The sequence below is a fragment of the Ptychodera flava genome, chromosome 2, assembly GCF_041260155.1.
Source record: "Ptychodera flava strain L36383 chromosome 2, AS_Pfla_20210202, whole genome shotgun sequence".
NCBI lineage: Eukaryota > Metazoa > Hemichordata > Enteropneusta > Ptychoderidae > Ptychodera > Ptychodera flava.
This window is the reverse complement of record NC_091929.1, coordinates 17,823,146-17,850,309: the sequence shown is the minus strand read 5'-3', so window position 1 is coordinate 17,850,309 and position 27,164 is coordinate 17,823,146. Positions and strand designations below refer to the sequence as shown.

The window sequence follows — 27,164 nt, the reverse complement described above, 5'->3', positions numbered from 1 at the left end:
GCCTTCAGGAATTTTGTTCCATACATCCAGCATTGGTTGACCCCTTGGAAGGTTAAGTTTCCAGTCAACAAATTCTGGCTACCTTGATGGGAAAAATGTTGGAGAAAAGGAAGACAAACTATAAACATCAAAATTCCAGTTGGAATATGCATTAATGGTACATGCATCTTTGTTACTGAACTATTGTAACATGTGATGACATTTACTGCTGGTGACAGAAGTTTGGACTAACTTTATTATACTACCACTTACAAAAGTATGTATAGTTGTGGTTTGAATCCTTGACACATGATTTCAGAGTTTCATCAAAACAGAGGCACTAGCAAAGTCATACTTTGGGGCCATGGATAATTAAAACATGCGCACCATAAACGAAACTACATGTACATGCGTTCGTCCTCAACCCCCTCCCCCTCCTCCTTGGAAGTGCGAAAATCCAACTAAGCCTCATTCTGTATCTGCATCCAACAATTGGTGATCATGTTGCTATGAAATCGCGCATATGCTACCGATCACCCCCCCACAAGAATACCCCCTCTAAAATCAATCTCTGTTCAGTGCCAACTCAACAATGATGCAACCAATAGAATGAAATGAAGCAATGTATCCAAAATAATTGTTACGTTATTTTACTCGTGCACCGATTTTGGTGTAGTGCCAGTGCTGTACTTGCCTGGTACATGCAAAACAATGTAGCGATATTTTACCATACAGAGAAAGTGCAGCAGATGTTGCAATAGGAAACCTCGAAGTGCGATTTTTGCACACAGTAATTGAAATACAGCCAAACTCCCTCCCCCTAAACACAGAAGTTGTGTTTATCGTGTGCGTGTTTTCATTATCCACGGCCCCTTACTCTACATTTACATAACAAAGGGGAAATATATTTTGGTATTTCGTTAGAGGTGTTTTATGCTTTCCTTGTGACAAAAGACATAATGTGTAATTGCATATCTATCTAGAGCCATGATCGATAATTGCTTTTCACTGCTTGATGATCAGATGTGTAACATGGTTTTCACACATCTGATCATTAGGCAGTGAAAAGCAATTATCGACCATGCTTCTGGAGAGAACTGCGATTACACATTATGTCTTTTGTCTCATGGAGAACATAACCACTACTATACCAAATAATATTTTTCCCTTTATTATGTACCTGGTACAGTAAGTATTACTTTGCCACAATCTCTCTAGACACTGGATTTGCTAACTGAACAAACAATTGTCAGGTATGGGGTACATGTAGTTGTACACTTTGTTTGCATTTTAAAATTGAAGTGAAAACTTGGATCTTCACACTTGAAGTAATTCATGACCTCTTCCAGGTCTTTTGTTGTATTCTGTATACTCTGAATACACTCACTGTGTTTTCAGACACTCCTTACCTAATATTATAAGGCAATCAAATGATTTTTCTCTGGAAATACTGCTGTTTAAAAGTCATGTCACCAAAATATGAAATCAGGTGAAACAAATGCATCTATCGTTCCATGGGTTTCATTTGGTTGAGATTAACTGTCAAAATTGTTTTTTTAAATTTCATATGTGTAAAATGAGTATAAAATAGTATAATTTTGATATTACTACACATTTTGAAAAGCCAATACAATAGTGAGCATAAGGTTTGACAGTTTATTTAAGACTTACTATGGTGAACCATAGATTCTGAATCCCAAAACATTGGTTTCTGAATCTTCCAAGTAAGTACAGTTGGTAAGTTTCAAAGACATATCTTTCAGTTCACTTTCATCATATCTCTGCTTGCACTCCTAAGATTTGATTGTAACGGGGTCAAAGGACAATTCATGATTACCAGCAATGACAATCTTGTGTTTGTATGGTAGTGTACCTGTGAAGATAATTGTAATAAATGACAAAAGTCTTCAGGTGAGGTGGAGAGTTTTCATGCTGTTTGCAAAAATCTCTGGATCTCCACCTTTGATAAAGTGCTCCGACAACTGATTTGGATTTGCACGGCGTAGAAAGAAAGACATTGCTATATATTTTTTCGCATACGAACAAAGCCCACACCTATGAGTTTATTTTAATGTATTCTCTGGGATAGTCTGAAAAATATATCAGACCAAGTTAGGTTAGAACTGAGCTGAATGAGGGAAGGAGGGGACTGAGGCAAAGTTAGTTTTGGTTAATATGTTAAGGAGTCACACTGAGCTGGTTTTTGGTGTAGTTGATTTAGCAGTTGATATCTATTTTTGCATACGAACATGGGCTATTTGACATCCTAATTACACACAATATAAGTGGTATGAACTCTAGAGAGCGATGAATTATTGTATGTTTGCTAACTGACCTTTGACATTGAAACATGTTGAGTAAACAATACTAGAAGACAATTAGACTTTGAAGTTTGGAGGAGACAACATTGCAACAGTGAAATGAAAACACTCATATCTAGATTGTAGCCACAATCCCTTTACATGCATGGAAGGGAATGTCAGTAACAAACCTAGCCAATCGTTTAATTTTTCAACTTCTTTTGGCAACCACTGTTGAGTGAAATCTCCAGCGTGTATTAGAATATCTCCATCTGGTAGAGGATCCATTTTATGGGTCTGTGGATGGGTGTCTGACTCACATACAAATCTTGTGTGACCTAATAGTGTGAACAACACAGAACAGTGATGCATGATACTGTATTGTATGCTAATAACACAAGAATAAGGTAAGACATGCTAGAAGTTATTCAAAAAAGTAACACTGGTGCAGAGACAAACCCAATCTATGAGTTCCTCGAACATCTTCATTCACTTTTAGTTTTAACTTCAAAGAGCAACTATGGCTGTTTGCAATAGAAAGAACTTGATCATACAAATGTGACATTCCTATCAATTTCCCTTTCAATTTTCCTATCTTCCTAGGAAAACAGTGAAGAGATTTAATCAGCACTTCCTAGTTTACATGTGTTAAATGCACTGCTTGTATATGTATATTTTGTACAATACCTGCTGTGTAGTATCCCAGTCTTTTTGTTGCCAATTGTAAGCTCAAGGAACGCATCAATTTAAATTCAAGTATGTGAACAAGGATTAAAATTATTGGCTTGGGTTATTAACCCAGTTAATACAAGATTTCTTCTTGTTAAAGGGCAATTAGCTGTAACTTTCAGCTATTCATTTAGTATTGAGGTCCTGTGTATCAACTAGAGTTCTGGCCCTTGCTAAACCATGTAAAGTGCCCAATATTCTGATTGTCAACACAGCCTGTATATGTGTAATGGCCATTGATGTAGTTGACAAATGAATTCTAATCTCGATTTGAATTCAATTTCAAATAATAACTGTGATCTGTAAACATGTATGCTGTGTTGATGAGCCAAATATTGAGTTTTTTCATCCTGCTTCAGGGATTTGAACCAAAAATTGCAGTTGATACATAACTTAAAATAAAACTACTCAAGAAATAGCGAAATGTTACAGCAAACAGAACATGGTAACTGTTGAACTGATGTTAGTTAAGTTATCAGTCATGAATTCATGCAGAATGTTTAAGAATAGTCCATAATTGTAGTTTTGTAAAGTAACATCCCAGCTCAACAATACAACCTAACCAGTATATCCTACCTTGGGTTATACCCCTAGACAATACTGTTTGTTTTGGCACTCTGTCAACTGATAAAATTATGCTACTTAATTTCATTCCTGTCACAAACTTTGTGTTGGCCTGGAAAATAGAATATCATACGCCATACAGATTATTTTCAACTCTGCCTCTGTGAATTCTCTGGAATCAAAGAAATTGGGATTCGATTCCACTTTACTCTGTAGGTGTGTGTGTGTGAAGCCATTTTGATACTGCTTCTGCCTTCATACAGTTCATTCATGGAGGACTTGTAACTGGAACCACTCTTTGACATTCTTATTTGCTTCCTGTGAGCTCCTTCTTTCTGGACTTTGACACTTTGGAGATACTCATTTCTGAATTGAGCAGAAGACATCAATATGTACTTCTAAATGAATTCTGTAAGCATTGACTTAATTAGCATGGTTTCTCCATATGGTAGCCGTGCAAGAGATATTGACTCTTCTGTGACGTGATCTGCAGTGAACAAGTCAATTGATTGTTTTTCCACATCTTCATTCCTAAGCAATTCACTTGACATGAAGTTATTAAACTCTTAAGCATGGATATTCATATTCTCTTTGCTTTCTAATTTCCTGACACTATCATCAAGGAGTGATAAAAATTAAAGGTAGCATCATTGATATTACAAAGGCTTCCTCGAATGTTTTGTTTACGTTTAGTCTCTTCAGGGACTCTTTGTCTTGTAAATATTTTGACAGGTAATCTTCAGTTGTGGTCTTATTTTGTTGTACTTATTTATCTGTCTTCCTAGCTAACATTATTGCCTTTCTAAGTGTTGTACCTGTTTATCTGTCTTCCCTACTAACATTATTACCTTTCTGCTGTATAGATATCTTTTAACCAATCCTTTTTCCTGTGCATTAATTTCACAACAAGCCAACCATGTGCATGTACATGTACCGGTATGTACCGTACCTTGTCTCTTCCTCAAGGTGAATTTCTGAAGACATTTCTTTGCATGGTCTGAGCCAATGTTATGGCTCTGCTTTTTACTTGAAGGGCAGTCTGTTCGACAACACTTTCTTTAAGGAGGTACGCTACCATTCCAAAAAATGTTGGGACATTCTTGAAGTTGACTTTTCTGAAATAATCTTTATGTGTACATAGCAAAGATATGAAAAAATATGGGGTACCCATGCAAATTTTTTGAAAAAACGCATGCCAAAATTGACAGAAAACCACTAAATCTCCCATTTTGCGAAATTTGCACTTACCAGCAGAATCTTTATTTTATCGCAAACGATTAACAGATCCCAGTGTGCATACCACATTTTTGCATTGCCAGGACAGCTGCATTAGGACAATCAACTAAAATTTGTGATGTCTTGTCTTAAAAATTAAATATTAAACCCTTAATTTATCATTTTACTGTAAAATTAGTCGGTTTTAAAATATAAACTTCATATAAATGCACAAATAATTTTCAAAATGTTAAAAAGTACAGCAATATCTATCAAACAGACAGTGTTCTTTGATTTAGAAGCAAAAAAAGTTGGGGTCACCACGCAAATTTTCGTAATAAACAGCAAAAAGTGACGAAAAAAGGTGAATTTTGTTAGACCTGAGATCTGACCCTCTAGCTTACTGATATTATGTCAGAGCGACAATTGTTAATTATTCTCTACTGATCTTTCAAAATAAAAATAACTGTCGATTTTTCAGTGCAAAAATATAATTTCGGTTGTTTTGATTCATAAAACTTCTGAAAGAAATGTTATGAGGTCACTAGCATGATTTTTGCCATTTTGTCCTGTTATTCACGCTCACCAGGTTAGGTAGTCTAAAAGAACATGTACATCTTCTGGACAAAAGAGGGCGCTCCCCTATATGGAATGGTAGCGTACTACCTTAACATGTGAAATGAAAAAAAGTGCTGCTTGATATTGGGATGAATGTGGTTGGGTGTATCAAATACGGACTGAACATATATTTTATAATCATAATCCAATGTGAAAAGTGCAACTCTGTGGTAAAATGCTGTAGTGTGCTGATTTTCATCCTTGCTGCCTGATACCTGTCTCAAAAGCGGAGTGTAGGTTGTACCACAGACTGTCAGAAAAGCCTTTGACCTTTTCAGGATGTTCAACAAAGTACTGCATGTGAGTGTTGAACTGTAGCTGGGCTTCAGTAACAGGATCATCATACACTTCTGCCAAAAGCTGATCCTCACTGATCAACATATCATCTGGCATCACAGTTGGAGGGTCAGGTGTTGATGAGACACTTCCATAGACACACTCAGACTGATGTATTTGTTGATCAGACTTATCTGTTTCTTTGTCATCTTCTACTTCATTTAGTGATTCTATCACTCTAGTGATTTCTTCTTCACTCATCACATCATTATCATCCTGTGGTAAGTGTACAGCAGGTTCCAAACTGGTACTGGTAACTGTGTTTGAGTTGACAGGTTGCTTACAACAATGGCCGTCCTTGTGAAGACCAATTGTTTCCCTACTGTAAAATGCCTCTACTGCATTTGGCTGACGTTTCAATGAGTGAAGAAGAATGCATAAGCCTTTTTTCTCACTGGCTCTCCTGATGGCAACTTCAATCTACCCTGGTTGTGACACGTTCCTACAATCAATTTCAACTCTTCTCAGTGTCTGACCTTGGGCTTTGTGTACTGTCAAAGCAAAAGTGTGTGCCATGTTTTTTTCTTAGAAATTGGACAGTATGCACTGTGATTGTATCGTCTAATGGCAACATTTTGTCCAGTGGATGGAAACTGTAGTGTATGGTATCTCCCTCCAGAGCTACTACTTAACCACATAGCCCATTGACAAGATTATTAGAAAGATTGACAGTCAATATCACTGGTTCACCTACCTTGAAATGCAAGGCTGAAGGTACACGACTCTTTCTGAGGAAATTTACATCGCCATGATCCTCACTTTTGTAAACAACAGCTTCTCCTAGAAATAAAAATATTTTGATATGTTCACGATTTTGTATTAAAATAAGATGTTGCTGTATTCCTCTATAAGGGGTATATCACTACTGTAGGTAAAATACTCGATATACCCGTTTCTGTATAAGCAATAAAGCACACCCAGCAACGGCATGCCACGAGATTTTGACCATTTCATGACATATGTGCATGAGCAATAGTGAGTGCATATATAAAATGAAATGGTCAAAGCCGGTTGGTACACCATCACTGGGTGTGATTTATTGCTATAATATCATAACAGTACATTGAAATTCTGGCATGGAACATCAAAAGAGGATTTTTGCTCAAGCCGAGAGTTCACGCGTGTGAAAGCCGTGGTTTTAATGAAGATACCACACTTCTTTTCACAGCTTGCCCAATCAGATTGTTGTACTTGCACCATCAATATACTGGTATGATATAATTACTTATGAACATATATGAAACACAACAGTATACATAGTGTTTATCTCCTGTGGTGTTCCATATACATAAATACACATAAATATACAAGAACGTACAGACTTGATACATAATATTCAGATTATAAAATTCAATTGTATTGTAGTTATAAATCCTAAAAAGACCTGACATCAACAAATTAAACTATGCCAATGTTAAATTTTTGTGCGTTGATTTAACTACTTGTCTTTCATATTTTGATGAGACACAAAACACAGAATCTCATTAGTTTGGCCTTATCTGCTGATCATATTTGATAAAGGTAATTTTATACATTTCATTTACAGGATTCAATGTCATATTGAGAGTGACCCAAATGGAACAATAAGTGCACAGTGTCTTTGGCATACCGGGTACACAGCATCAACGCAATCTGGTTGTACTGCTACTAACAAAGGTATTGTTGGAAGAATAATGCAAAAAAGTCTTTCCAAATGTTAAAGTGTCAACCGCCAGAGATAAGACTACTGGTAAAAATATGGGACTGTACAGGAAAATCACCTGGAAAACCAGTACAGACTCGCGTATGGACTTTCAGAGCCTCCCAGATTGCTTACCTGCAACCCTATCATTGAGTCTACACAGAGTTACCATCATACCCTGCACTAACATACATGTAATTTGTAACATTGTCAATCAGGAAGTCATCTTGGACAGCCATGTGAAGTGGCAGTTAGAGATATGTGGAAAATCATTTGACTTGGAAGTGAATGATATTGCATCAAAAACTCATTTTACAGAGGAAAATCTGGGAAATTTCATTGCATCTGTACAAAAGTTGAAAATATGCAGAGGCACTCCCATCACAAAGGAAGAAAGATTTGGTGTAAAAAGGGCCTGTTTAGTGGAGCAAGTGAGCACTAGTGGAGGCAAGGAGTCAACATAAACACATTGAGATCAAGACAATGCTCTCAAGTACTTTCATGGTGTGCAACAACAACTTGTAACAGATGTCAAAAAGATACCTGGGAAGACAAGTAAGACATGGAATGTATGAAGAAGGAAAACTGTGATAATAATTCTGCACATAAAATGACCCCACAGGATGACCAACTTGACATTAAATTGCATGTTGATGACCAAGCTGATTTACATGTAGCTGAAATCTTAAACTATTTCCAGGAACACCAGAACACATGAAAGTTCTTCTGCAGAGTCAACATGAAGCTCTGAAAGTGAAACAAAATAACACCAAAAGCATGAAATGGGATACAAATGTCATAAGCATGCATATGTTTACATCTGTGGGCAAGAAGTCCAAGATCATACTGTGATCTGAAAGACAGCAACATGCTTATCCTTCCCTCCAACAGACAACTAAGAAGATACAAGAATAGAGTCCATCAAGTCAGCGGCATCAATAGAGATGTTCTACGGTGGATGCATGAGGCAGCCATGGAAGCAAAGCTGCCAGCAAATGGATGGGCTGGTGGTCTTATACATGATGAAACCAAGATCCAGGAAGATGTGATGTTATCGATGAAGGATGGCAAACCAAAACTAATAGGTTGGTTTGATATCAGGGACGAAGCTTTCAACTTGCAACTATTGAAAGAAAATAAAGTAACACAGCATCTGGCAATTCAAGTACTACAGGTTGTGTTCCTGGGATACACTGGATTCAGATTTCCAGTTTGCCATTTCCCATGTACCGGTACATCAATAAAGGCATCAGAACTGCATATAATTCTTTGGGATCTGATTGCTAAACTCTATGATTTTAACTTCCAGGTAGATTATATTCTGTAAGATGGTGGTGAAGAAAACAAGTAATTCATTAAGTCAAATTTCCAGATTGCTACAAGATCGTCTGAAAATCAATATACCAGTCCAAATCTAGTTAACCCGACGTCATCTATCATCCATGCACAAGATTTCTCCCACAACATGAAGAAGTTGAGAAATGCAGTCCTTTCTAGTGGTCATGTTGAAGGACAACATAAGAGAGCCTTAGTGAAGAATGGTCTACCTATTGAATGGAATCAATGGGTGAGAGCAGTCAAATGGGATAGAGATGTGAACAGTGGACCTATTTATCAGAAGATTTCAGATATTCATCTAGCACCAAGTAATGCTGAGAAGATGTGTAATCATCTTGCTGAAGACATGTTGAATGAAGACATGTTGCATCTAATGAAATGCTATCAGTCTAGTCTGTCTGATGGAACACAACTCAACAGTGTCATTGAATTTCTTGAACAAACAAGCAATATCATATCAGTAAGCGCAATTTTACAAGTGGTATAGCCGCAAACTGATGATGTCAAATCGCCGTACACAAAACACAGGTGCATTGTAATTATAGCACTTTGCATTGTGTACAGTGATTTGCCTAGTATTTGATAGTGGGGATATGATTGGCTGAGGGTGCCCATATATATCCCTACACTCCCCAAGATACATGTAGTGGTGATATGCTTGGGCAAGGTGCCTAAATGTATCTCTATACTGCCTAAGATGGCGATGATCTGCTTTGGTAAGGGTGTCTATATGTATATCTATAACAAAATGAATATTCCACCTACATTGGTAGGCTACTGATAATCTGCTTGGCTGAAATTGTTGATGTCTCTACCAAAAACACTACTACTCGTACAACAATTCCTTTCAGATATCAACCAATTTTTGAAAATTCTGTGGAAATCCAGAGGGACCCTAGATAATCATGCATAAATTAGCATCAACAGGTCATTGTCAATGACATAGTCAATAACACTGAAAAACACAACCCCTAGAATCAATGTACACAAAATTGTTACAAAGTAATGTATGATTCCCGCTTCCTACAGTAATGTATTCTGTGAGCTGATCTTACCTCCACCAAAGCAGTGTCCTGTCTCCTAGTTTGGAGAACCATGACAGATTCTAGCAGTTGGGACAATCCCTGTGTGATCAGACCCTCAAGGAGTTTGCTGTATTTAATCGTATCCTTTGTGACAGTTGCAAGACGCATCCTTGTCTCCGCCAAAAGATTCTAAGTGATCTTCATGAGCCTTAAGAACTGTTAACATGGCTTGGTTCAAGAAGTTGGAATTTCGACTGTGGATTAGAATTAATATTTTTCAGATTTTATAGATTTTATAATGTAAGGTTCATGGTTTTTGTGTTTCAAATGGAAAATAAATTCTTATATGGTTGGCACAAGCAAGATATTTAAAAGAGGATGCGCTTAAGAGTCTGGTTCAGATTTGAAATTTGGTCCGTACTGAAAATGTATTAAATTTTTAGTTCTAACTTTGTAGAAATTGACTCTACATGTATGTTGAAATGTGCTGAACAAAGAATCAAAGGTATATCAACAGCACATACGGTACACACTCATCGTCCGCTCGCACGGCTTGTTAGCCAGACAGGAGTCTTTCACTAACTACGCCGTGTGTGATCACGCTGATATACTGTGCGAAGAAAATCTGATAGAACTTGACAATCAGGTGGACCAATCACAGCACACATTACGTAAACAGAGAAAGCCGAGATGGTGCCGGCAAAGTGCAGAGTGTGCAACTGCGACATAGATCAACGAACAATCTTCACATCAATGTTTCCCAGTCACTTACTTGGCATTCTTAACAAAGTTTGCGGAGGACTTGACGATCGTGTTGGATTGAGTTTCATTTGTAAACATGCTTCGCCAAATTAAATACTTTAGCTAAGCTGCAAGACAGTGTTACAAATTTACACTCTCGCTTTGAATGCGTACGGGAAGAATTAGAAATGAAATGTAAACAACGACAGCGATCGCTGATTGGCTAGTTACAGGTCTCGTTCAGTCGTGTAGTGGCGCTTTGAAGCCATGATCTGTGGGCTTGATTGGCCAAGGCCTGATTTCGGTAAGCATCCAGCTGCCTGAACAGCAGGCCTTGGCAAGCGAAGATGATACACACTGTATACACTACATGTATACTTGTGCACAAAATGAGATAAAGTCTACCGTCAGTTTGTTTCCCACTCATTGTGATTTTAGGTTTCACACCAAATATTAGAATTGAAAAAACAAGAAAATCCAAATACTACTGTAATCCAGAATCTAACATTCATACATGGTACATACCCGGTACATAAATCAAAAGTAGCACATTACGCTTGGATTTAAACATAGGGCCAATGTCCCTGAAGCTACTATAGACATGGATACAAAATTAAGTATTTCCTGTCTGTATGAAATTATATCACTAAGGTCATCCTTGGGACATGTAACCAAATATTAAAGCTGTCTGACCAGCGGTTTTGAAAAAACAAGCGACTCAACAGTTGACAGAGCTCTGCTGTGTTATGTAGAGAATAACCTTTTGTGACACATGTATTGATGAAGAAGGTGGATATCTTTGATTGCTCATTTCAGGATGGCCTGACCAAAAATGGAAAAAATTCCGTAAAAATACAGATTTGCTTATTTCATCAGACTATATTAGTCAATAATAGCAAATAAACGAGAGTTAATTACATTCTAATTAAAGTAAACAAGACTTGCTTAAATCAAGATTTACGTCATAAAAAACAGCATATCTGTCAGGTTATAAAGAATCTTGAGCTGGTTATCTTTTAATATCAGTATTTTCATCCTATTAACCAAGCACATTTTAACTTTCAAATTAACATTGTAAGTAAGTTCTGGTGAATAAGTTGAGACTGTACGTACTCAGAGAAAGCCCACTGAAGAGACAGATGTTTGAAACTTAAGAAGTTCAAGGTCATCAAAAGCATTATAAGGAATCACTTTCATTGCACTGTTTACACAGATTGCATAATTGCTATAAATAGCACATGAGGAATCTTACAGCCCAGCTTTACCATAAAAACCCTATCACTTTGACCACTCTTTTAATTGACCACTCTATTTTTTTCCTCAAAAAGTAATCTTATTTTATCCTTACCAAGTCAACCATAAATGGAAATTAGAACTTTCTCTATCTCTATTTATTTGACCACCCTATCATGACAAACTATTATGAGCAATTTCTTTTAGATAACATAAATGGTGGTTCAGAATATATCAAAGTTGGGATTCAGGAAAGTTGCCTTTACATGTTTTAATCCTCCAAGATGGTAAGCATTTCACTATGAACTGTCAAAAAAAGTTGAACTTTCTGATAATTCCACACTAAAATTATTTTGGCTTTGATGATTTTCTAATTAATTCAATTATTTAAAATCATATTAATTATTTTTTCTGGGTGAATTGATAGGGTTTATACAGTACAACAATTACATACAATGTAAGTCAAATTTTGACCAAAATGACAAAAAAATTCCTTAAAAATACACATCTGCATATTTCATCTCAATTTGAACAAATCTAAGTTGGCTATTCCTAGGGACCTGTATACAAAATAACAAAGCTGTCTGACCAGTGGTTATGAAGAAGAAGATTTTTTACCAAAAACACCTTTTTGGCATTAATTTGCCTATTTTCAACAATATCAAAAAATAAAAAAAAATAGTTTCTCAAAATCATATTTTTAATCTACACAACAAATATTAAATCAGTAAGTATACTGCGGTTCTCAAGATATTTGAGTGGACGGACGCCTCACAAACGGACATAGATACATACATACATACATACATACATACATACATACAGACTGACGACGGATGCCGGATGGATACCCATCCCAATAGCTTCTATAGACTATAGTCTATAGTAGCTAATAAAAGCACAAAGGTTCTCACTCAACGACACTTTCGCACAATTTTTTTTGTAACACCCTTGTGCCTTGTACATTGTGTGTCAGTGTACTAAAATTAAGTTGCATTTATAGCTTGGGCCTCTTCAAGCTGACCCTTGACCTAATGGCCAAAGTTAATGATATGTACACTGTGGTAAAGTTGAAAACACTCTTACATGGACTACCGTAGAGTTTTCTGAGGTTAAAAGATCTTGAAGTATTTCAACCTTCATGCAAAGTATCCCCTTCTTTTCCCTGTTTGTAAAGAAATTCTTTGTAGTAGCAATCTATGAACCATGTGACAAGAACAATTCCATATACTCATCACTATTTCTATGTGTGATTGCTGTGGCACTTAATTGCATTTCAGGGTCTCAAAATTCATTGCTGGCTGGTCTCTCATTCGCCAATACTGCATAATTTATTGATGTAGTTTTGCAGAGAATGAAGATATATGATTTTCCAGTGTTAAGAATTTAGTTTCTCTACAATTTACAACGTAGAAAGTTTTTGTACATTTTCTGTCCTTCTCAGTGAATCAAATGATAAAAAGGGGACCATTTGTTTTCAATTGAGTCACACAGAATAAAAACTTTCTGTTTCTACTTAAAAATGTACACACCTCTAACTCAGTGACATGATGCTACACAAGCTTCATATTTTGTTTGTTTGTTTGTTTGTCTTTTTGATTATTTGGATTTGTTAAATGTTTATACATTAAATTTAATTCTTTCTTTTGAAATGTGAAAGATGAAGTGGTTTTATGAAGTCGGACCTCTTTGCAGTTTGTCTTTTTTCATGTCTTTGCAAAAAGTTAAGATACCGGTATGTAAGTTCTATCACTAAGACAAAAACCATAACCCTGATTTACTTCTGGCTATGAAGTATGAGCTGGACAGGGACTTGATTGTGAATGGGTTTCAACAGGTGTATGTTGTGAGAGTGAATGTGGAATGTGAACACATATACAGGTACATGTATGGCTGTTGGGTGGTAGTGTACTTGCAAAGGGAACAAGGCCATTGCAGTGGGTTAAGTCGGCTGAACTCTTCCAAAGAGTTTAGTGGTATACAATCAAGAACTAAGCATGTGTTTGATCATCATCACAGCGGGGTCTTCATGGGTTAAATTCTTAGTTACGAGGGCTATTTATCAACATGCCTCTTGGTCACCGAATTATATAAAAGTAACGCACCATAAGAAAGGTGTATATAACGTGCTTCTGGAACTTTGAGGGGCTTGCATAGGATGTTTATCAGTAACCACTTGGTGGAAAAGAGGCCCCATGCACACATGTAGAATGGAAGATGTAGTTTTGAATTGAAAGAACACAAGGCTCAGAAGTTTTTATGTTGAGGCAACTGATATGAGAGTCTAAACTGACTACAATACTGGGAGGGGTCCAGGAGATACCACTTTCTGGATCTATGTCAGTATATGTAACGTACATGAATGGAATGGGAACCTGCATTTGGGGCTTTTTCCTCCTTGGTTGATGTACAGGGGTGCATGCAGCATTGCCACATTGTGAAGCGACATACATATATCACATGATGCAATATTCAGTGTATGGCAGGAGATGAATGTAGATCACTGGTCACGGACTGTGATGATTTTGACATGGCTGTAGTATGGTTTAAGAAGAGGAGATTTGGAAGCATGGCCGTAACCAACAGATGTGTGTATGGAATGCACATAACTGGATGGATATTTGCAAAAACAGCACGAAGTAAATTGAAAATAAAAAGATATGCACAAAGGTCACACATGCAATTAAAGTACCTAAGCATTGCAGGCTGATGACAAAAGAGATTTGATTTGCCCTGCTTTGCAGGCAAAGCCATTTTTGTCACCCACGTGAGAACTGCCAAGTTAATGAGGTGAGCTTTGCAATTTAATGTTTAGCTGGAGCTTTGCAAGCTTAGCTTACATATCTCACATACCATACTGGCTGATTTTCTAAATTTACAAATACTTCACTGCTACGAGACAGAAATGAAAACTGGATACCTTTACAAACAAATTCAGATAGACAATACAAGTGTTTGAGCTAGTACATGTCAAAATGAAAGCCTCATTAAAAGTCTGAATCTGACCCTATAACTCCCCCTACTATTGTTTTCTTCAACATACATATATTTTATTTGACCTCTAGAAATTTGACCAACTTTTGGAACATAAGGATCTGTGCATGGATTAAAATCTATCACTATCTTCTTCATGAGAAATGTTTCAATATTTAGGATTATTATTTTTCCCGGCTGGTGGCTTCAGTAGTTTGAATAGTAATACATAAGGCAAGGATCACACGACACATGTTGTAACACTGCATAAATACTGTTGTAAATGGAAATAAAGAATGGTGCTTTGGAATGACTGACGATCAGTGGACACACCATTGGTTGTGAACTAAAAGGGATTTTTAAGGGGCTCTAAATAATTTACAGTGAAAGTAATGGTATGGCTGGACTCTCTTGGTTACTAACAATTCAAACATATGTTTTGTGTCCAATAATCTTCAGTCTTTTCATTGCTCTTGTTCGTAGACATCCAGCCACACATACTCAACAACATTGGTAACCAGTTTGTAACAGGTACGGAAAATTCAGTGAGTGTTATGAACACTGTGTTCAACAACGCATCTGGCTTAGACAGTATGCTCTGTGATTCACAAACCCTTTGAGTCATGATTCAGAAATGTCTGAAAACTTTGACATGGTAGCCCTATACTGGTACTTGTACTAGGTACACATGTAAATCGTCTTGTTTAAGAGAAAACTTTCCTGAGCAAGTTGCATTTCAATTTTGCCTAGAGGGGACAAAGCTTACACCCTTGCTATCCCTCCAAGTCCTCTCTCTTTCAACACTCTATCTTACCCTCACTAGAACATTTCCCTCAAGTAACCCCTCTTGCACTGCCCCCACAACTCTCCCCACCATCAACTTACCTGTTTGCTGATAAGTTCAAGTCTGCTTTCTAGAGTATTTTCAACTCGGATCTTTCCACGCTGTGCAAGCAACACTACACCACCAGATCTGTGTGGAAATGTGAGGAAATTAGTGCATATGTCGTGAACTGGTCAAAATCTCGTGGTATACCTTCGCTGGGTATGCTTTATTGCTTAATTGTCACCTGCATAAAGATGGAATTGCACTTATCTTTTGCACCATCTGACACCAAGTCTTCAGTCAATATTATGGAAAAGGCAGTATGTGACATCAAGCTCTGGATCACTCAAAAAAAGTTAAAACTCAACGATGACAAACCGAAAGTGCTACTTTTTCGTTCCAAATTTAGCCACACGCCTGCCATATTGATGACATCACCATTGGCACGAGTTCTGTTTCACTGACCGAATCGGCATGAAATATTGGCATTGAATTTGACAGTCACCTCTCTTACCGGAAACATATATCCACTACATCACAATCCATTTACTTCCATCTTCGAAAAATCGGACATATCCGACATTATCTCACCAATGATGCTTGTCAGAAACTTGTTCAAGCTGTACTTTCATCCAAACTGGATTATATTTATATGGCTTACCAAATGATCACATCAAGGCGCTTCAACATGCACAGAATACCGTTGCGAGAGTCATTATCCGTACCAAGAAACGCGAACATATTACACCTATTCTCAGAAAGCTTCATTGGTTGCCAGTGCAGTCCAGAATATGATTCAAAGTGCTTTGTACAACCTACAAATCGCTCAACGGTCTGGCACCAACTTACATAACCGACCTCATCCAGGAAAAGCAAACTACAAGGACTCTGCGTTCATCTGCTAAATGTCTATTAAAGGAGCCAAGCTACAATCTTGAATCATATGGTGGACGAGCATTCTCATGCGCCGTGTCTCGATTGATGAATAAACTTCCTCTTGAACATGGACAGAAGCCGTCAGTCACTAGCTTTAGAAAGAATCTTAAAACTTACTTATTTACTGAAGCGTTTGCTTCATAACTTTTCAATGCCTCTGAACTATGGATACATAGGATACTGGTGCTTTATAAATAATTTGATTGATTGATTGATATTATCAAATCATCATTACATCAATGTTCTCAACAGCCTTGAAAATCAGAGGGGTGGATAATTTGCATAACAATGGGTAATTTGCATATTTATATCATTAAAATACATTCTTTTGTTCAGTTATTAACATATATATAGGTTGATGAAAAACAGAGAGATGGCCAACCATATTATTCGCTGCTAGGTTTAGATTCTAAAGAGTTCGCCTGATTTCAATCAATTTGAACAACACACATGAAGGAACCAGATGAAGATATTTCTAAGAAGTGACTGAACTTACATATCACTGTCTAAGAAGTTTTCTTTATCTACTGATACATCAACAGATTTCTTTGTTTCTTTCTTGTAAGCTTCAATACACTGAGGTAATACACTCTGTAGAGAGAACACATTGGTTAGTTTATGCAGAACTTATCAAACCTGGCTGGAAATGTTTCTCGCTCATTTTCTGTCAGTAAATCCCTATTAGCACTGTCATTTTGCAGTCATGACTTATAGGTATCTGGTACAACCTAGCAAACAGTGCCATGGGTCAAATCTTCCTGTAAAAGATAATCTGCTTGGTTTGGAGGGCCCACCTCAAACAAAATTAGGGATTTTCTCAAAGATGGTGGTGATCTGCTTAGGTAGGTGTGCCTATATGTATCTCTATCACAAATTGAAATATTTCACCTACATCTGCTTGGCTGAAGATACCAGGAGTGTCTCTAACAAAAGACTAAATACTGTATTCATTAGAAAGTAATTGCTTACTCGTGTATGTATGAATTCCTCCTCTACGGTACAGTCAAACTGTACTTGTACAGGAATAATGAGAACCCTGTCAGTGTTCGCGGTAACTTTTTCTCCTCGCGTACGGCATACGCATTAGTCTGCTAAAATTGCGTAATGGCTGTATTTGAGTGCGTAATTTCACTTCCGCACTCGATTGATGAAAAAACTGACTGCAAAATACAATGTGCCGTTCAATAAACCTACACTACATATTCGGATTGAACGATGTAAGATTATTTTAATGGAAACAGTTTAACAAACAACTTGAACAACCCCGCTGTGTTTCAAACATGCTGAAACGTAACAGCGAAGGGTATACATGCGATCGTCAAAACATCGGGCAACCCAAAGTTAGAGTTATTACAGCTTATACGTATCCAGTCTTGATGTGCCTTTTAACAGCGGATTTTTGTACATTGGCCGAACCACGGGTAAAAGCATTACGCTTTCCATTTTTTTCAAATAATTGGCAGTGCAGCAGTGTCTTGTTGTTGATTACATCAAAACGTAGCTGGATATTCAGTCTTCCACTGCTCTTGGTAGCCTGCGTGTGGTTGTGGACGGGATATTTTTGGTAACCGTGCATTATCATTACGGCTTACGGCTTCATTCTGGCGCTGATCCCCTGTTGTTGTATCGGCGATAACAGGACAATACGTTGTGGATTCCGACATGAGTTCAATTTCACTGCGCTTCTCCGTGTTCTCCATGTTGGGTAGCCCGGTAGTGTCTTTCGATTGACCTTCTGAATCATTTTTTTTCACGGTCTTATGAAGCAAAGTTGAAAGAAAATAGATTTGTTTGCTTCGACGCCATGCTGCATGTGTGCTTTGATCAAATTTGGGGACAGTGAGACGCGATGAGAGTACACAGTTGGCATTTAATTTGTTGCAACATTTCTGTCAATCACTCACTTTGTGTAATAAGTTTCAGAAACTATAGCTCGCCTGAAAATTAGCAACGTAATTCATAGGACAGTTGACATGATAACGTGCCTTTGAACTACAATGCCGATTTTTCAGACCACGCCCAGAGAATCCGAAACTTTCCACACAAAATGAGTGATTGACAGAAATGCTGCAACAAATTTAATGTCAAACGGGCACTCATCTCGTCTGGTTGTCGCTTAAGCTCACTCGCGGGGAGTGCTTTCGGAAACATTTTTACTGTTTTCCTTTGCGTATAGAAAACGCATAACAATGAAAAAATGCGTAGAAAGTCAATTTCAATGCGTAAATACGCACGTTTTTTTGCGTAAACGCAAACTCTGCCTGTATAAGTATATCAGTATATAAGACCCTACCATAGTACAGCACAAATATTGAATTCAAAACTTGATGATAGTTTGACTGTAGCAATTTGGTAAGTGAAGTTGAGGCCGACTGACGAGCTGTGGATCAGGAAGATGTTTCCTTCCATGTATCAAGACAGTTTCACTGTAACTACTGGTACTGTAGAAGAACTCTTGCGGGTGAGTACACGTAGCAACATGAAGGAGATAGTATTTGTTACTCTCATGTCAATTGACGAGATCTCCAGAAAAGACTATAGAACCTTTTCTGTCAACTTTTTGTCTTCAACAATGCCTTTCAGATATTAACAGATTTTTTATAACCCGTGGATGTCTAGAGTGACCCTAAATAACCATGCATAAATTAGCATAAATTACGATTGTGTGGCAGAAAACATGTTGCATGATTACATGTATATGCCAATCTCAAGGATAACCACTGTGGTGTGTTGCGAAACCTGTGATATAGCGAACATTATTGACAATGTGCTAGGGTGCCTGTCTCGATCTGTGAGAAACACAACCCCTAGCATGGTATGATTCCGGCACTCTACGGCAATGCATTCTGTGAGCTGTTCTTACCTCCACCAAAGCAGTATCCTGTCTCCTAGTTTGGATAACCACCACAGGTTCTAGCAGCTGGAACAATCCCTGTGTGATCAGACCCTCAAGGAGTTTGCTGTATTTAATCGTATCCTTTGTGACAGTTCCAAGACGCATCCTTGCCTCTTCCAAAAGAGATTCTACGTGATCCTCACGAGCTTTCAGAACTCGTAACCTGGCTTGGTTCAATAAGTTGGAATTTTGACTGTGGATGAGAAAGAATAGTTTTCAGATTTTATAAATAACCCTTGTGTTTGGTCCGCAGTTTTGTCTCTGATATGCTCAACAGGAGCCAGATATTACTATGGCATTTAAATGAGTACTAGTATGCTTAAGAGTCTGGATCATATTCAAAAATATTAATTTTAGGTATATATTTGTAGAAATTCACTCTGTGTTGAAATGTGTTTAACATTCAGTGGGTTGCAAATTCAGTGCCACAAGTCAACTCAGTGTGTAATACTGGTTTAGATTCAGCAAACACATCTTCTACCTTTCAGCTGTAAGAGTTACTAAAAACAGATACATGTACATTGTAGATCTAGTGTAATCAACTGTTCAGCTACCGGTCCAACTCGAGTTGTTGCTCAATGCTGGTTTGCTGTAACTAATCAGTGAGTCGGTGACTTTGAAATGGGTCGTGATAACCATGCTAATAGTTTATTCGTTGATATTCTACATACAATGTGTCTGTCTAACATAGAGAGCCAATATATGAACATAACAAATGCACTATACCAGCACATAGAGTCACATACCGGTACATCGTACCGTAATTTTGTTTCCACTCACGGTGATATTTTGTATCACACCAAATATTAGAATTGGAAAACAAGAAAAACAAATTCAAATAAATACTACTGTAATCTATAGTCTGACATTAACACAAAACTCAACAATGACAAATTATGCTTGGATTTAGTAAAAACACCAAGGTGCTAAATTGTAAATAAACGTATTACACTGATATGAGTACAGTTTATTACAAATTTGCTGATGGTTTTGAAATTTACTATTTCATTTGTAATTCTTGTGTTTCTGAAATCAGAGGCCTGCTATTTCATATGACATTATTTTGACAGAGATATTAAGTTAGTTACATGTAAATAGCAAAATTATATTCATTTCAATCTAATCTGCAGAGGCACCTCTCACCCAATAACAATGTCACACAACTTATTTTGTAACAGCCATGTTGATAGTGTATTTGTCTTGTACAGTGTGTCAGTGTGCTAAAATTAAATTGCATTTATAGCTTGGGCCTCTACACGCTGACCCTTGACCTAATGGCTGAAGTTAATGATATGTACACTGTGGCAAAGTTGAAAACACTCTGTCATGGACCAGAGTTTGCTGAGGTTAAAAGATCATGAAGTATTTCAACCTTCATGCAAGTTCTACCCTACTTTTCCTGTATTTGCAGAGATATTCTTTGTTGTTGGAATGTATGAAACAATATGACAAGAACAATTCAATATATTCATCACCATTTTTTTGTGGGATTGCTGAGGATTTTGATGGCATTTCAAGGTCTCAAAATTTGTTGTTGGCTGGTCTCTCATTCCCTAATACTACATAATTTATTGATGTATTTTTGCAGAGATGAAAGATATATGACTTTCCCCTGTAAAGTTTTTTTTTCCACATTTTATGATATACAGAGTTTCTATCATTTTGTGTTACACACCTCTAATTACAGGCTTACTATTTTGTTCATTTTTTGTGATAAATTTAGACCTTCTAAATGTTTATACCTTAATTCAAGTTTCTCTATTGAAATCAGTGAGGTAGTGTTATAAATTTGAAGTCAGACCTCTTTGCAGTTTGTCTTTTAATGTGTTTGTATGAAATTGAGATACTTAAGCCCTATCGTTCAGACAAAAAGCATAACCCTGCTTTACTTTTGGCTATGAAGTATGAGTCTACTCCTAAATAAAGGCTGTGTATTTAAAAATTGAAACTTTTTTTATAAAGTTTATGCATCAATAAACCCATTCAATAATAATAATGTCAACCAACCTAACAGAATTTTGTGACACTCACATGTCACACATATTACCATAAAAATTTTATGCACATATTTGTTTAATGACTCTTTCAAAAACTGAAAATTTTCATTCCTAAATTATGAGTTATAAGTTTGAAATTGCTAAACAGGTTATCATACCGTACATGTTCATGTAAGCTGTGTGGAAGAGATGATGTTTGGTTTAACAGAGTGTGTCAATGCACATGAACAGTGTGTGAAATTCAATGATGTGTACAGGGGGTGTCACGCTTTGTTTTCTTACATTTTTTTCTGTAGCTCTAGGTTTTTCTCTTTCTTCTCATAATATTCCATGATCTTCACACGTTGCTGCTGGACCAGGCGACCTTTCTCTATATTGAACTCTTCCTCTGCCTAGAAGAGCAGCAACCAAACCATTTCAGTTTACCCGGAGTCTCATGACAACCAAATTATGTACAACTAAATTATATGGTATTATCAAGCATCAGACGATAACGTTAGCAATTATTAACTATTGGCCTCACAGCCATCACCTGTACAGAGTGAAGCCATCCACACGAATGGACATACAAGTTTCAATGCCATGGAAAAAGGCTAAATAGTAATCAACCACGTTTCCCGTTTTTATGACATTTCTTAACCATAGAAATGTAAGATCAAACACAAGCTAAATATTTAATTTATTGTAACGTTTTGATGGTCGATATTTATTTGATGAACATATTCTATTATTTTATCACAATGTCTTGGCCTTTAATCAAAAATTGAGTATTTCCAGTAAAGTTATTCAACATTCATGTTTTTAACAAATAAATACCAGACACTTTCACAAATTCAGCATTTTCTGGCAATTTTTATCCCAAGTTTATACATATATTGACATCAGACAGATATTCCAAAATCTAGATACTTCATTACAAATGTAGTGTGAATTGATAAATACATTTTGACAAACTTTTACACTTGATTCGATTTCCTGCATTGTCCCAATATTGAAACAAAGGTAATCAAAGTTAGTGAAAATTTATGTCACTTCTTAAAACAACTAGAATTTTGAAATATCTTAGTTGAAGACATACTGTATGTAATTGCAGGTTAAGAGATATATTTAGAAATACTAATGCCCTTCTTTTGGCCTGTTGGTGTTATTTTAATATTCGCAAGATGTAGTGGGTAGATAATACGATTCACTCAACAACACTACACACTCTGGAACAAAATTATCGGTATATATAAATCTGGGGTAATTTGTTTCTCTAGTACCAAAATTTACATTTTGACCCAATGGATTTTATTATTGATTTGGAAAGAGAATGGTTGAAATTTTAAACAAAAGTTTAGGTCTTTCATTTTCAAGGCCCGAACTACCTTAATCAGCAATAGTGGAGTCAAATTATGATTTGATTTTTCAGAATGATCACATTTTAGAAACTCCTGCTACAGCAAAAATCTGGCAAACTCTTACATGATAAAAAAAATAGTGTAAGAGAGTTTCAAATAGGGTTAGCCTGGTTACTGGAAGCAGACGTTATTTTGATTTGGCCTAATTAATCATTGATCCTATTATATTAGTCTAACTGTGGCACAGAATCTTCAAGTTAACAGCCTCTTGGTTGCAGTTCAGTTGGCCTTCTGACACCAAAAGGCAAGTTTGAAAAGCCACAACAATTTAGATAATGACACCCAAACTGATGTATTGCAACCAGATAACCATTATGTATTGAAGCCAGATAACCGTTCTTATTCATTACATAAACTGTTCATATTCAATAATATATGAATGTGGACATGGATACAATGAACTTCCAACAATCTCAATTACAATCGTTTTACACATATGCATACATACATACATACATACATACATACATACATACATACATACATACATACATACATACATACATACATACATACATACATACCTTTGCGTCAATTTCTTCGGCCTTTTCATTGGCTTCCTGGTCAATGAAGGCCATCATATGTTTGATCTGAAACACAACATTTCAAAGGGGTTTATTTTGGTGCTGCGAATGATCGGAAGTAATGTGATGCTGGTAGTAAAAAGTGTAACACATTTTTGCTTGGTACGGCATACCCGCATGTTGAAACTATGTTTGCCGGCCGGTTCCTGGGTGAATGTGCTTTGCAAAAACGAGTAATTCCGTAGGGCCTTTCTCACTTGATATGAATCATACTTATCAGATTTTTTCCTCAGATACCTGAGGTTTTTTGAAGAAATGTCGTTACATTATGTTTTCCACAATTATTACACTGATCGCTTTTGAGTTCCAGTCGCCCAGACCAAGGTACGTACCAGAAGATGTCCGGACGAACACCATCAAAATGTTATCAGTGCTCTCTCAGTGGCACAGTTTGGAATTTTAGACAATATGGATCAAAAACATACCTGTTTCTGCACATCTGCGTCACTCAAAGCCATTTTGATGTCCTACGTTTGGTAATTCACGGCAAAAAAATCAATTCGTTATATCAACCAAGTTGCCCTCAACCGATCCAGCTCGCCCACGATTAAAATGGCTGATGATCACATGATCATGTGAGTATGGTTGAGTGTACTTGTAAGAAGGGGTGTACGTTGTTCTATATGTGGCTGTAAGACAAATAATACATTTTTCATGGAAGAAATGTAAACCAAGCACGGTAAATTTATATAAAATACTTTGTTTGACATAAATATTTCAGTTTTCATACATTGTTTGACAAAGACTTGAGGTATATCATGTTATTAGCATACTTACGTTCCCACACCCCTTATTCTGTCACCCACTGTATCTGGTCACCTGATCAAAGAAACCCATGACCTGCATAGCCAGTAGCACGCTTCAGATTGAGAATCTGTTTACAATTATTGTATTTTGTTCACTGTGTATAAAAGGGCATTGATAGTATTGTTTCACTATTTTTGTCAATCAAATGTCGACTACAGTTTCTTGTTGTCTTCCAGAAAATATGTTTTTATGGCATGATTTGTGTGCTACCTCCATTGCGTGAGATACACATAGTTGAATTGCCAACTCAGCCTTAGCTGTGGGTCCATAGCTGTGGTGTTTTTCGGACGGGATTCCTGCCTTTTACGGGCTGGTTTTGACTTTTTACGATTTTAACCCCGCCACCACAGCTATGGGAAAATGCGTAGAAAAGCGTCCATGTTACGCCCGACAGCACCCTTGTCGCAACTTTGTTCGGCGATATTTCGAAAAGTTTCCATCCAAATTACAAATTGCCAACACTCATCGACAACTTGTTTATTAGGGACTTACCACGACCAGAAATCCGCTTAAATTCACTGAAATATCGCCGTTTTCTAGCTTCAACCGACATGACTACCCGGAGACCGCCATTTTGCTGGCGTAAAACTGTTGTTCGAGGCTCTCTGCAGAACGTCACTACAGTGACGTAGCGGTGACCTCTCAACTTATAAAAACAAACTAAGAGTTTCAGACGAGCGCGTAAAGTTGGCGTCATACTCATCCTCATCCTCAGCCTCAGGGGTCACGCGAAAATGAGGATGAGGATGACGCTACAGCGTCAGCTTCATCGGCGTCAGATCCGATTATTCCCGAATGCGTCTGATGGAATAGTAAGTGTAAAAACGACTTTAAAAATGTGCTCCAAGTTTCATATCACTGTAAATGTTAATCAGAACACAGTTGGGTTTGTATTTCATAATATTTAGTAAACTCTCTGCTTCTCACGATTTAGTTACAATGCAACATTCTTAGCCCTTAATTTCAATTTAAAGTTCAAAGGTGGCGTTGACTTTTCAGGCCTCAAGTCATAGTTCTGCAAGTTAATTATTTTATATATCCTCTGAATAATTAGGGCTTTCATATCGCCTCTCATAGTGGCGATTTTTACAAATTTCGGACCATGTGTACCTTTTTGCACCAATTTTTGGAAAATCTTAACGCAAGAGTTGAGAGGATACCAACAAACACATCCACGGAGCCATGGACTGAAAATTACGTACATTTCCAAAAAACTAGCCTGTATGAGATATTTTAACGATTAAAATTACCTGCGAACCAGTTTTACGATTCAAAAGAAAGTTGAGAAAGAATGGAGTTGTTATTTTCTTAAGTTATGGGCGAATTTTATCATTTATCCGTCATCGGGTAGCGTCACTTCGGCAATCTTCGGATACGACGCTGAAGCTGACGCTGAGCAGCGTCGTTTTCAGCGTCAGCTAGAAAGGTCACCTGAGGCTGAGGATGAGGATGAGGATGACGCCAACTTTACGCTGGTGTATTTCATCGTGTGATATCGATGACCATCGTTTGTCCTATGGACATTGCCAGTCTCACATAACTGAAATCAAACTTTAACTTGGGAAAAAAATAGTTTCAGTCCTGGGATCTGTGATTGTTTATGCGGCGCGGATGCCGCTGTAATCTCTCAGTTTGTTTTCCATAAGTTGAGAGGTCACCGCTACGTCACTGTAGTGACGTTCTGCAGAGAGCCTCGAACAACAGTTTTACGCCAGCAAAATGGCGGTCTCCGGGTAGTCATGTCGGTTGAAGCTAGCAAAACGGCGATATTTCAGTGAATTTTAAGCGGATTTCTGGTCGTGGTGAGTCCCTAATAACCAAGTTGTCGATGAGTGTTGGCAATTTGTAATTTGGATGGAAACTTTTCGAAATATCGCCGAACAAAGTTGCGACAAGGGTGCTGTCGGGGTAACATGGACGCTTTTCTACGCATTTTCCCATAGCTGTGGTGGCGGGGTTAAAATCGTAAAAAGTCAAAACCACCCGTAAAAGGCAGGAATCCCGTCCGAAAACACCACAGCTATGGACCCACAGCTAACTCAGCCTATAAACTGCATTGGTAGTGTCGAAAAGTAAATTCTGGTCCGGACTACAAATTACAATTCAAATGTAAACGTGATAGTACATTATACACATGTATATATGCTTAACGGTAGTTGTTTCTGTGTTTCAACTGTCGTAAAGTAGAACAAAAACTTAGAATATTGATATACCAAAGAAAAGTAGTAAAACAATATAAAATGTTACTCATTTAACTGAAACTTGTATTAAACATTTGTAATTTAACTGGAGAAGGAAAGCATTACAAAAATGACAAATGTGGCAATTATGATGTACTGTATAAAGTTGTTGTTAACTAAAAAATCGAGCAAGGAAATGACAAATACATGAACAAATAACTGACAAAAACACAAATACTGATTGAATAAATAAAAAAGGAAAACAATAAATTGAATATGAATTGAAATAATGGACAAACAACACATGCAACATTTGGAATCACTTCCAACTTTAGTGATACTGACATCACACTTTGAATATCATGTTGCATGTGTTGTTCGGTCGTCATTTACTTCAATTCATATTCAATTTATTGTTTTCTCTAATATTTATTTATTTGTTTCTTTGGTTTCTTATTTACTTGCTATTCGTTTGTTACTTTTGTGTTTGCTTTAGTTTTATTGGTTGAGTATATTTTTAGAGTTTTCGTTTTTGTCAAGTTTGTTTGCTTGGTTGTATATCCTGGCTTCCCTATGCTTATACACTCTCGATTTCTATCAAACTGTCAATCAAAATGTGCAATTATCGTATCAAGTGATTATCGTATCTCTGTCGTAGTAATATTCTGATGAAATTTAAAATATTTCATTTACTCATGGCCAGTGCCTGTAAGTCATGTCACAGTCCCTCTGTGGTCATGTAAAGGCCTGCCCACGAACTGCGAGCATCACAAATACGATCTGAAAACGAATCACAGTAAGAAAAT

At 37.0% G+C, this 27,164-nt stretch overlaps 1 protein-coding gene across 2 annotated transcripts; it reads right to left on the bottom strand.

The window, feature by feature from the left end:
• Window positions 1–1,724: 1,724 nt before the first annotated feature.
• LOC139115962 (V-type proton ATPase subunit E-like) lies at window positions 1,725–23,953 on the bottom strand. Of its 2 annotated transcripts, XM_070678446.1 has the most exons (9): window positions 23,797–23,953; window positions 23,312–23,377; window positions 21,670–21,779; window positions 19,358–19,583; window positions 16,991–17,085; window positions 15,618–15,705; window positions 6,436–6,521; window positions 2,471–2,617; window positions 1,725–1,852 (listed from the first exon to the last, which is right to left on the bottom strand). In XM_070678446.1, the coding sequence occupies exons 1-7, from the start codon at window positions 23,827–23,829 to the stop codon at window positions 6,480–6,482; spliced, it is 660 nt and encodes a 219-aa protein (XP_070534547.1). In that variant the 5' UTR covers window positions 23,830–23,953; the 3' UTR covers window positions 1,725–1,852; window positions 2,471–2,617; window positions 6,436–6,479. The 2 variants fall into 2 exon arrangements, with proteins under 2 accessions (XP_070534547.1, XP_070534539.1); XM_070678438.1 differs by lacking the exons at window positions 1,725–1,852; window positions 2,471–2,617; window positions 6,436–6,521 and adding an exon at window positions 9,842–10,039.
• Window positions 23,954–27,164: the final 3,211 nt, after the last annotated feature.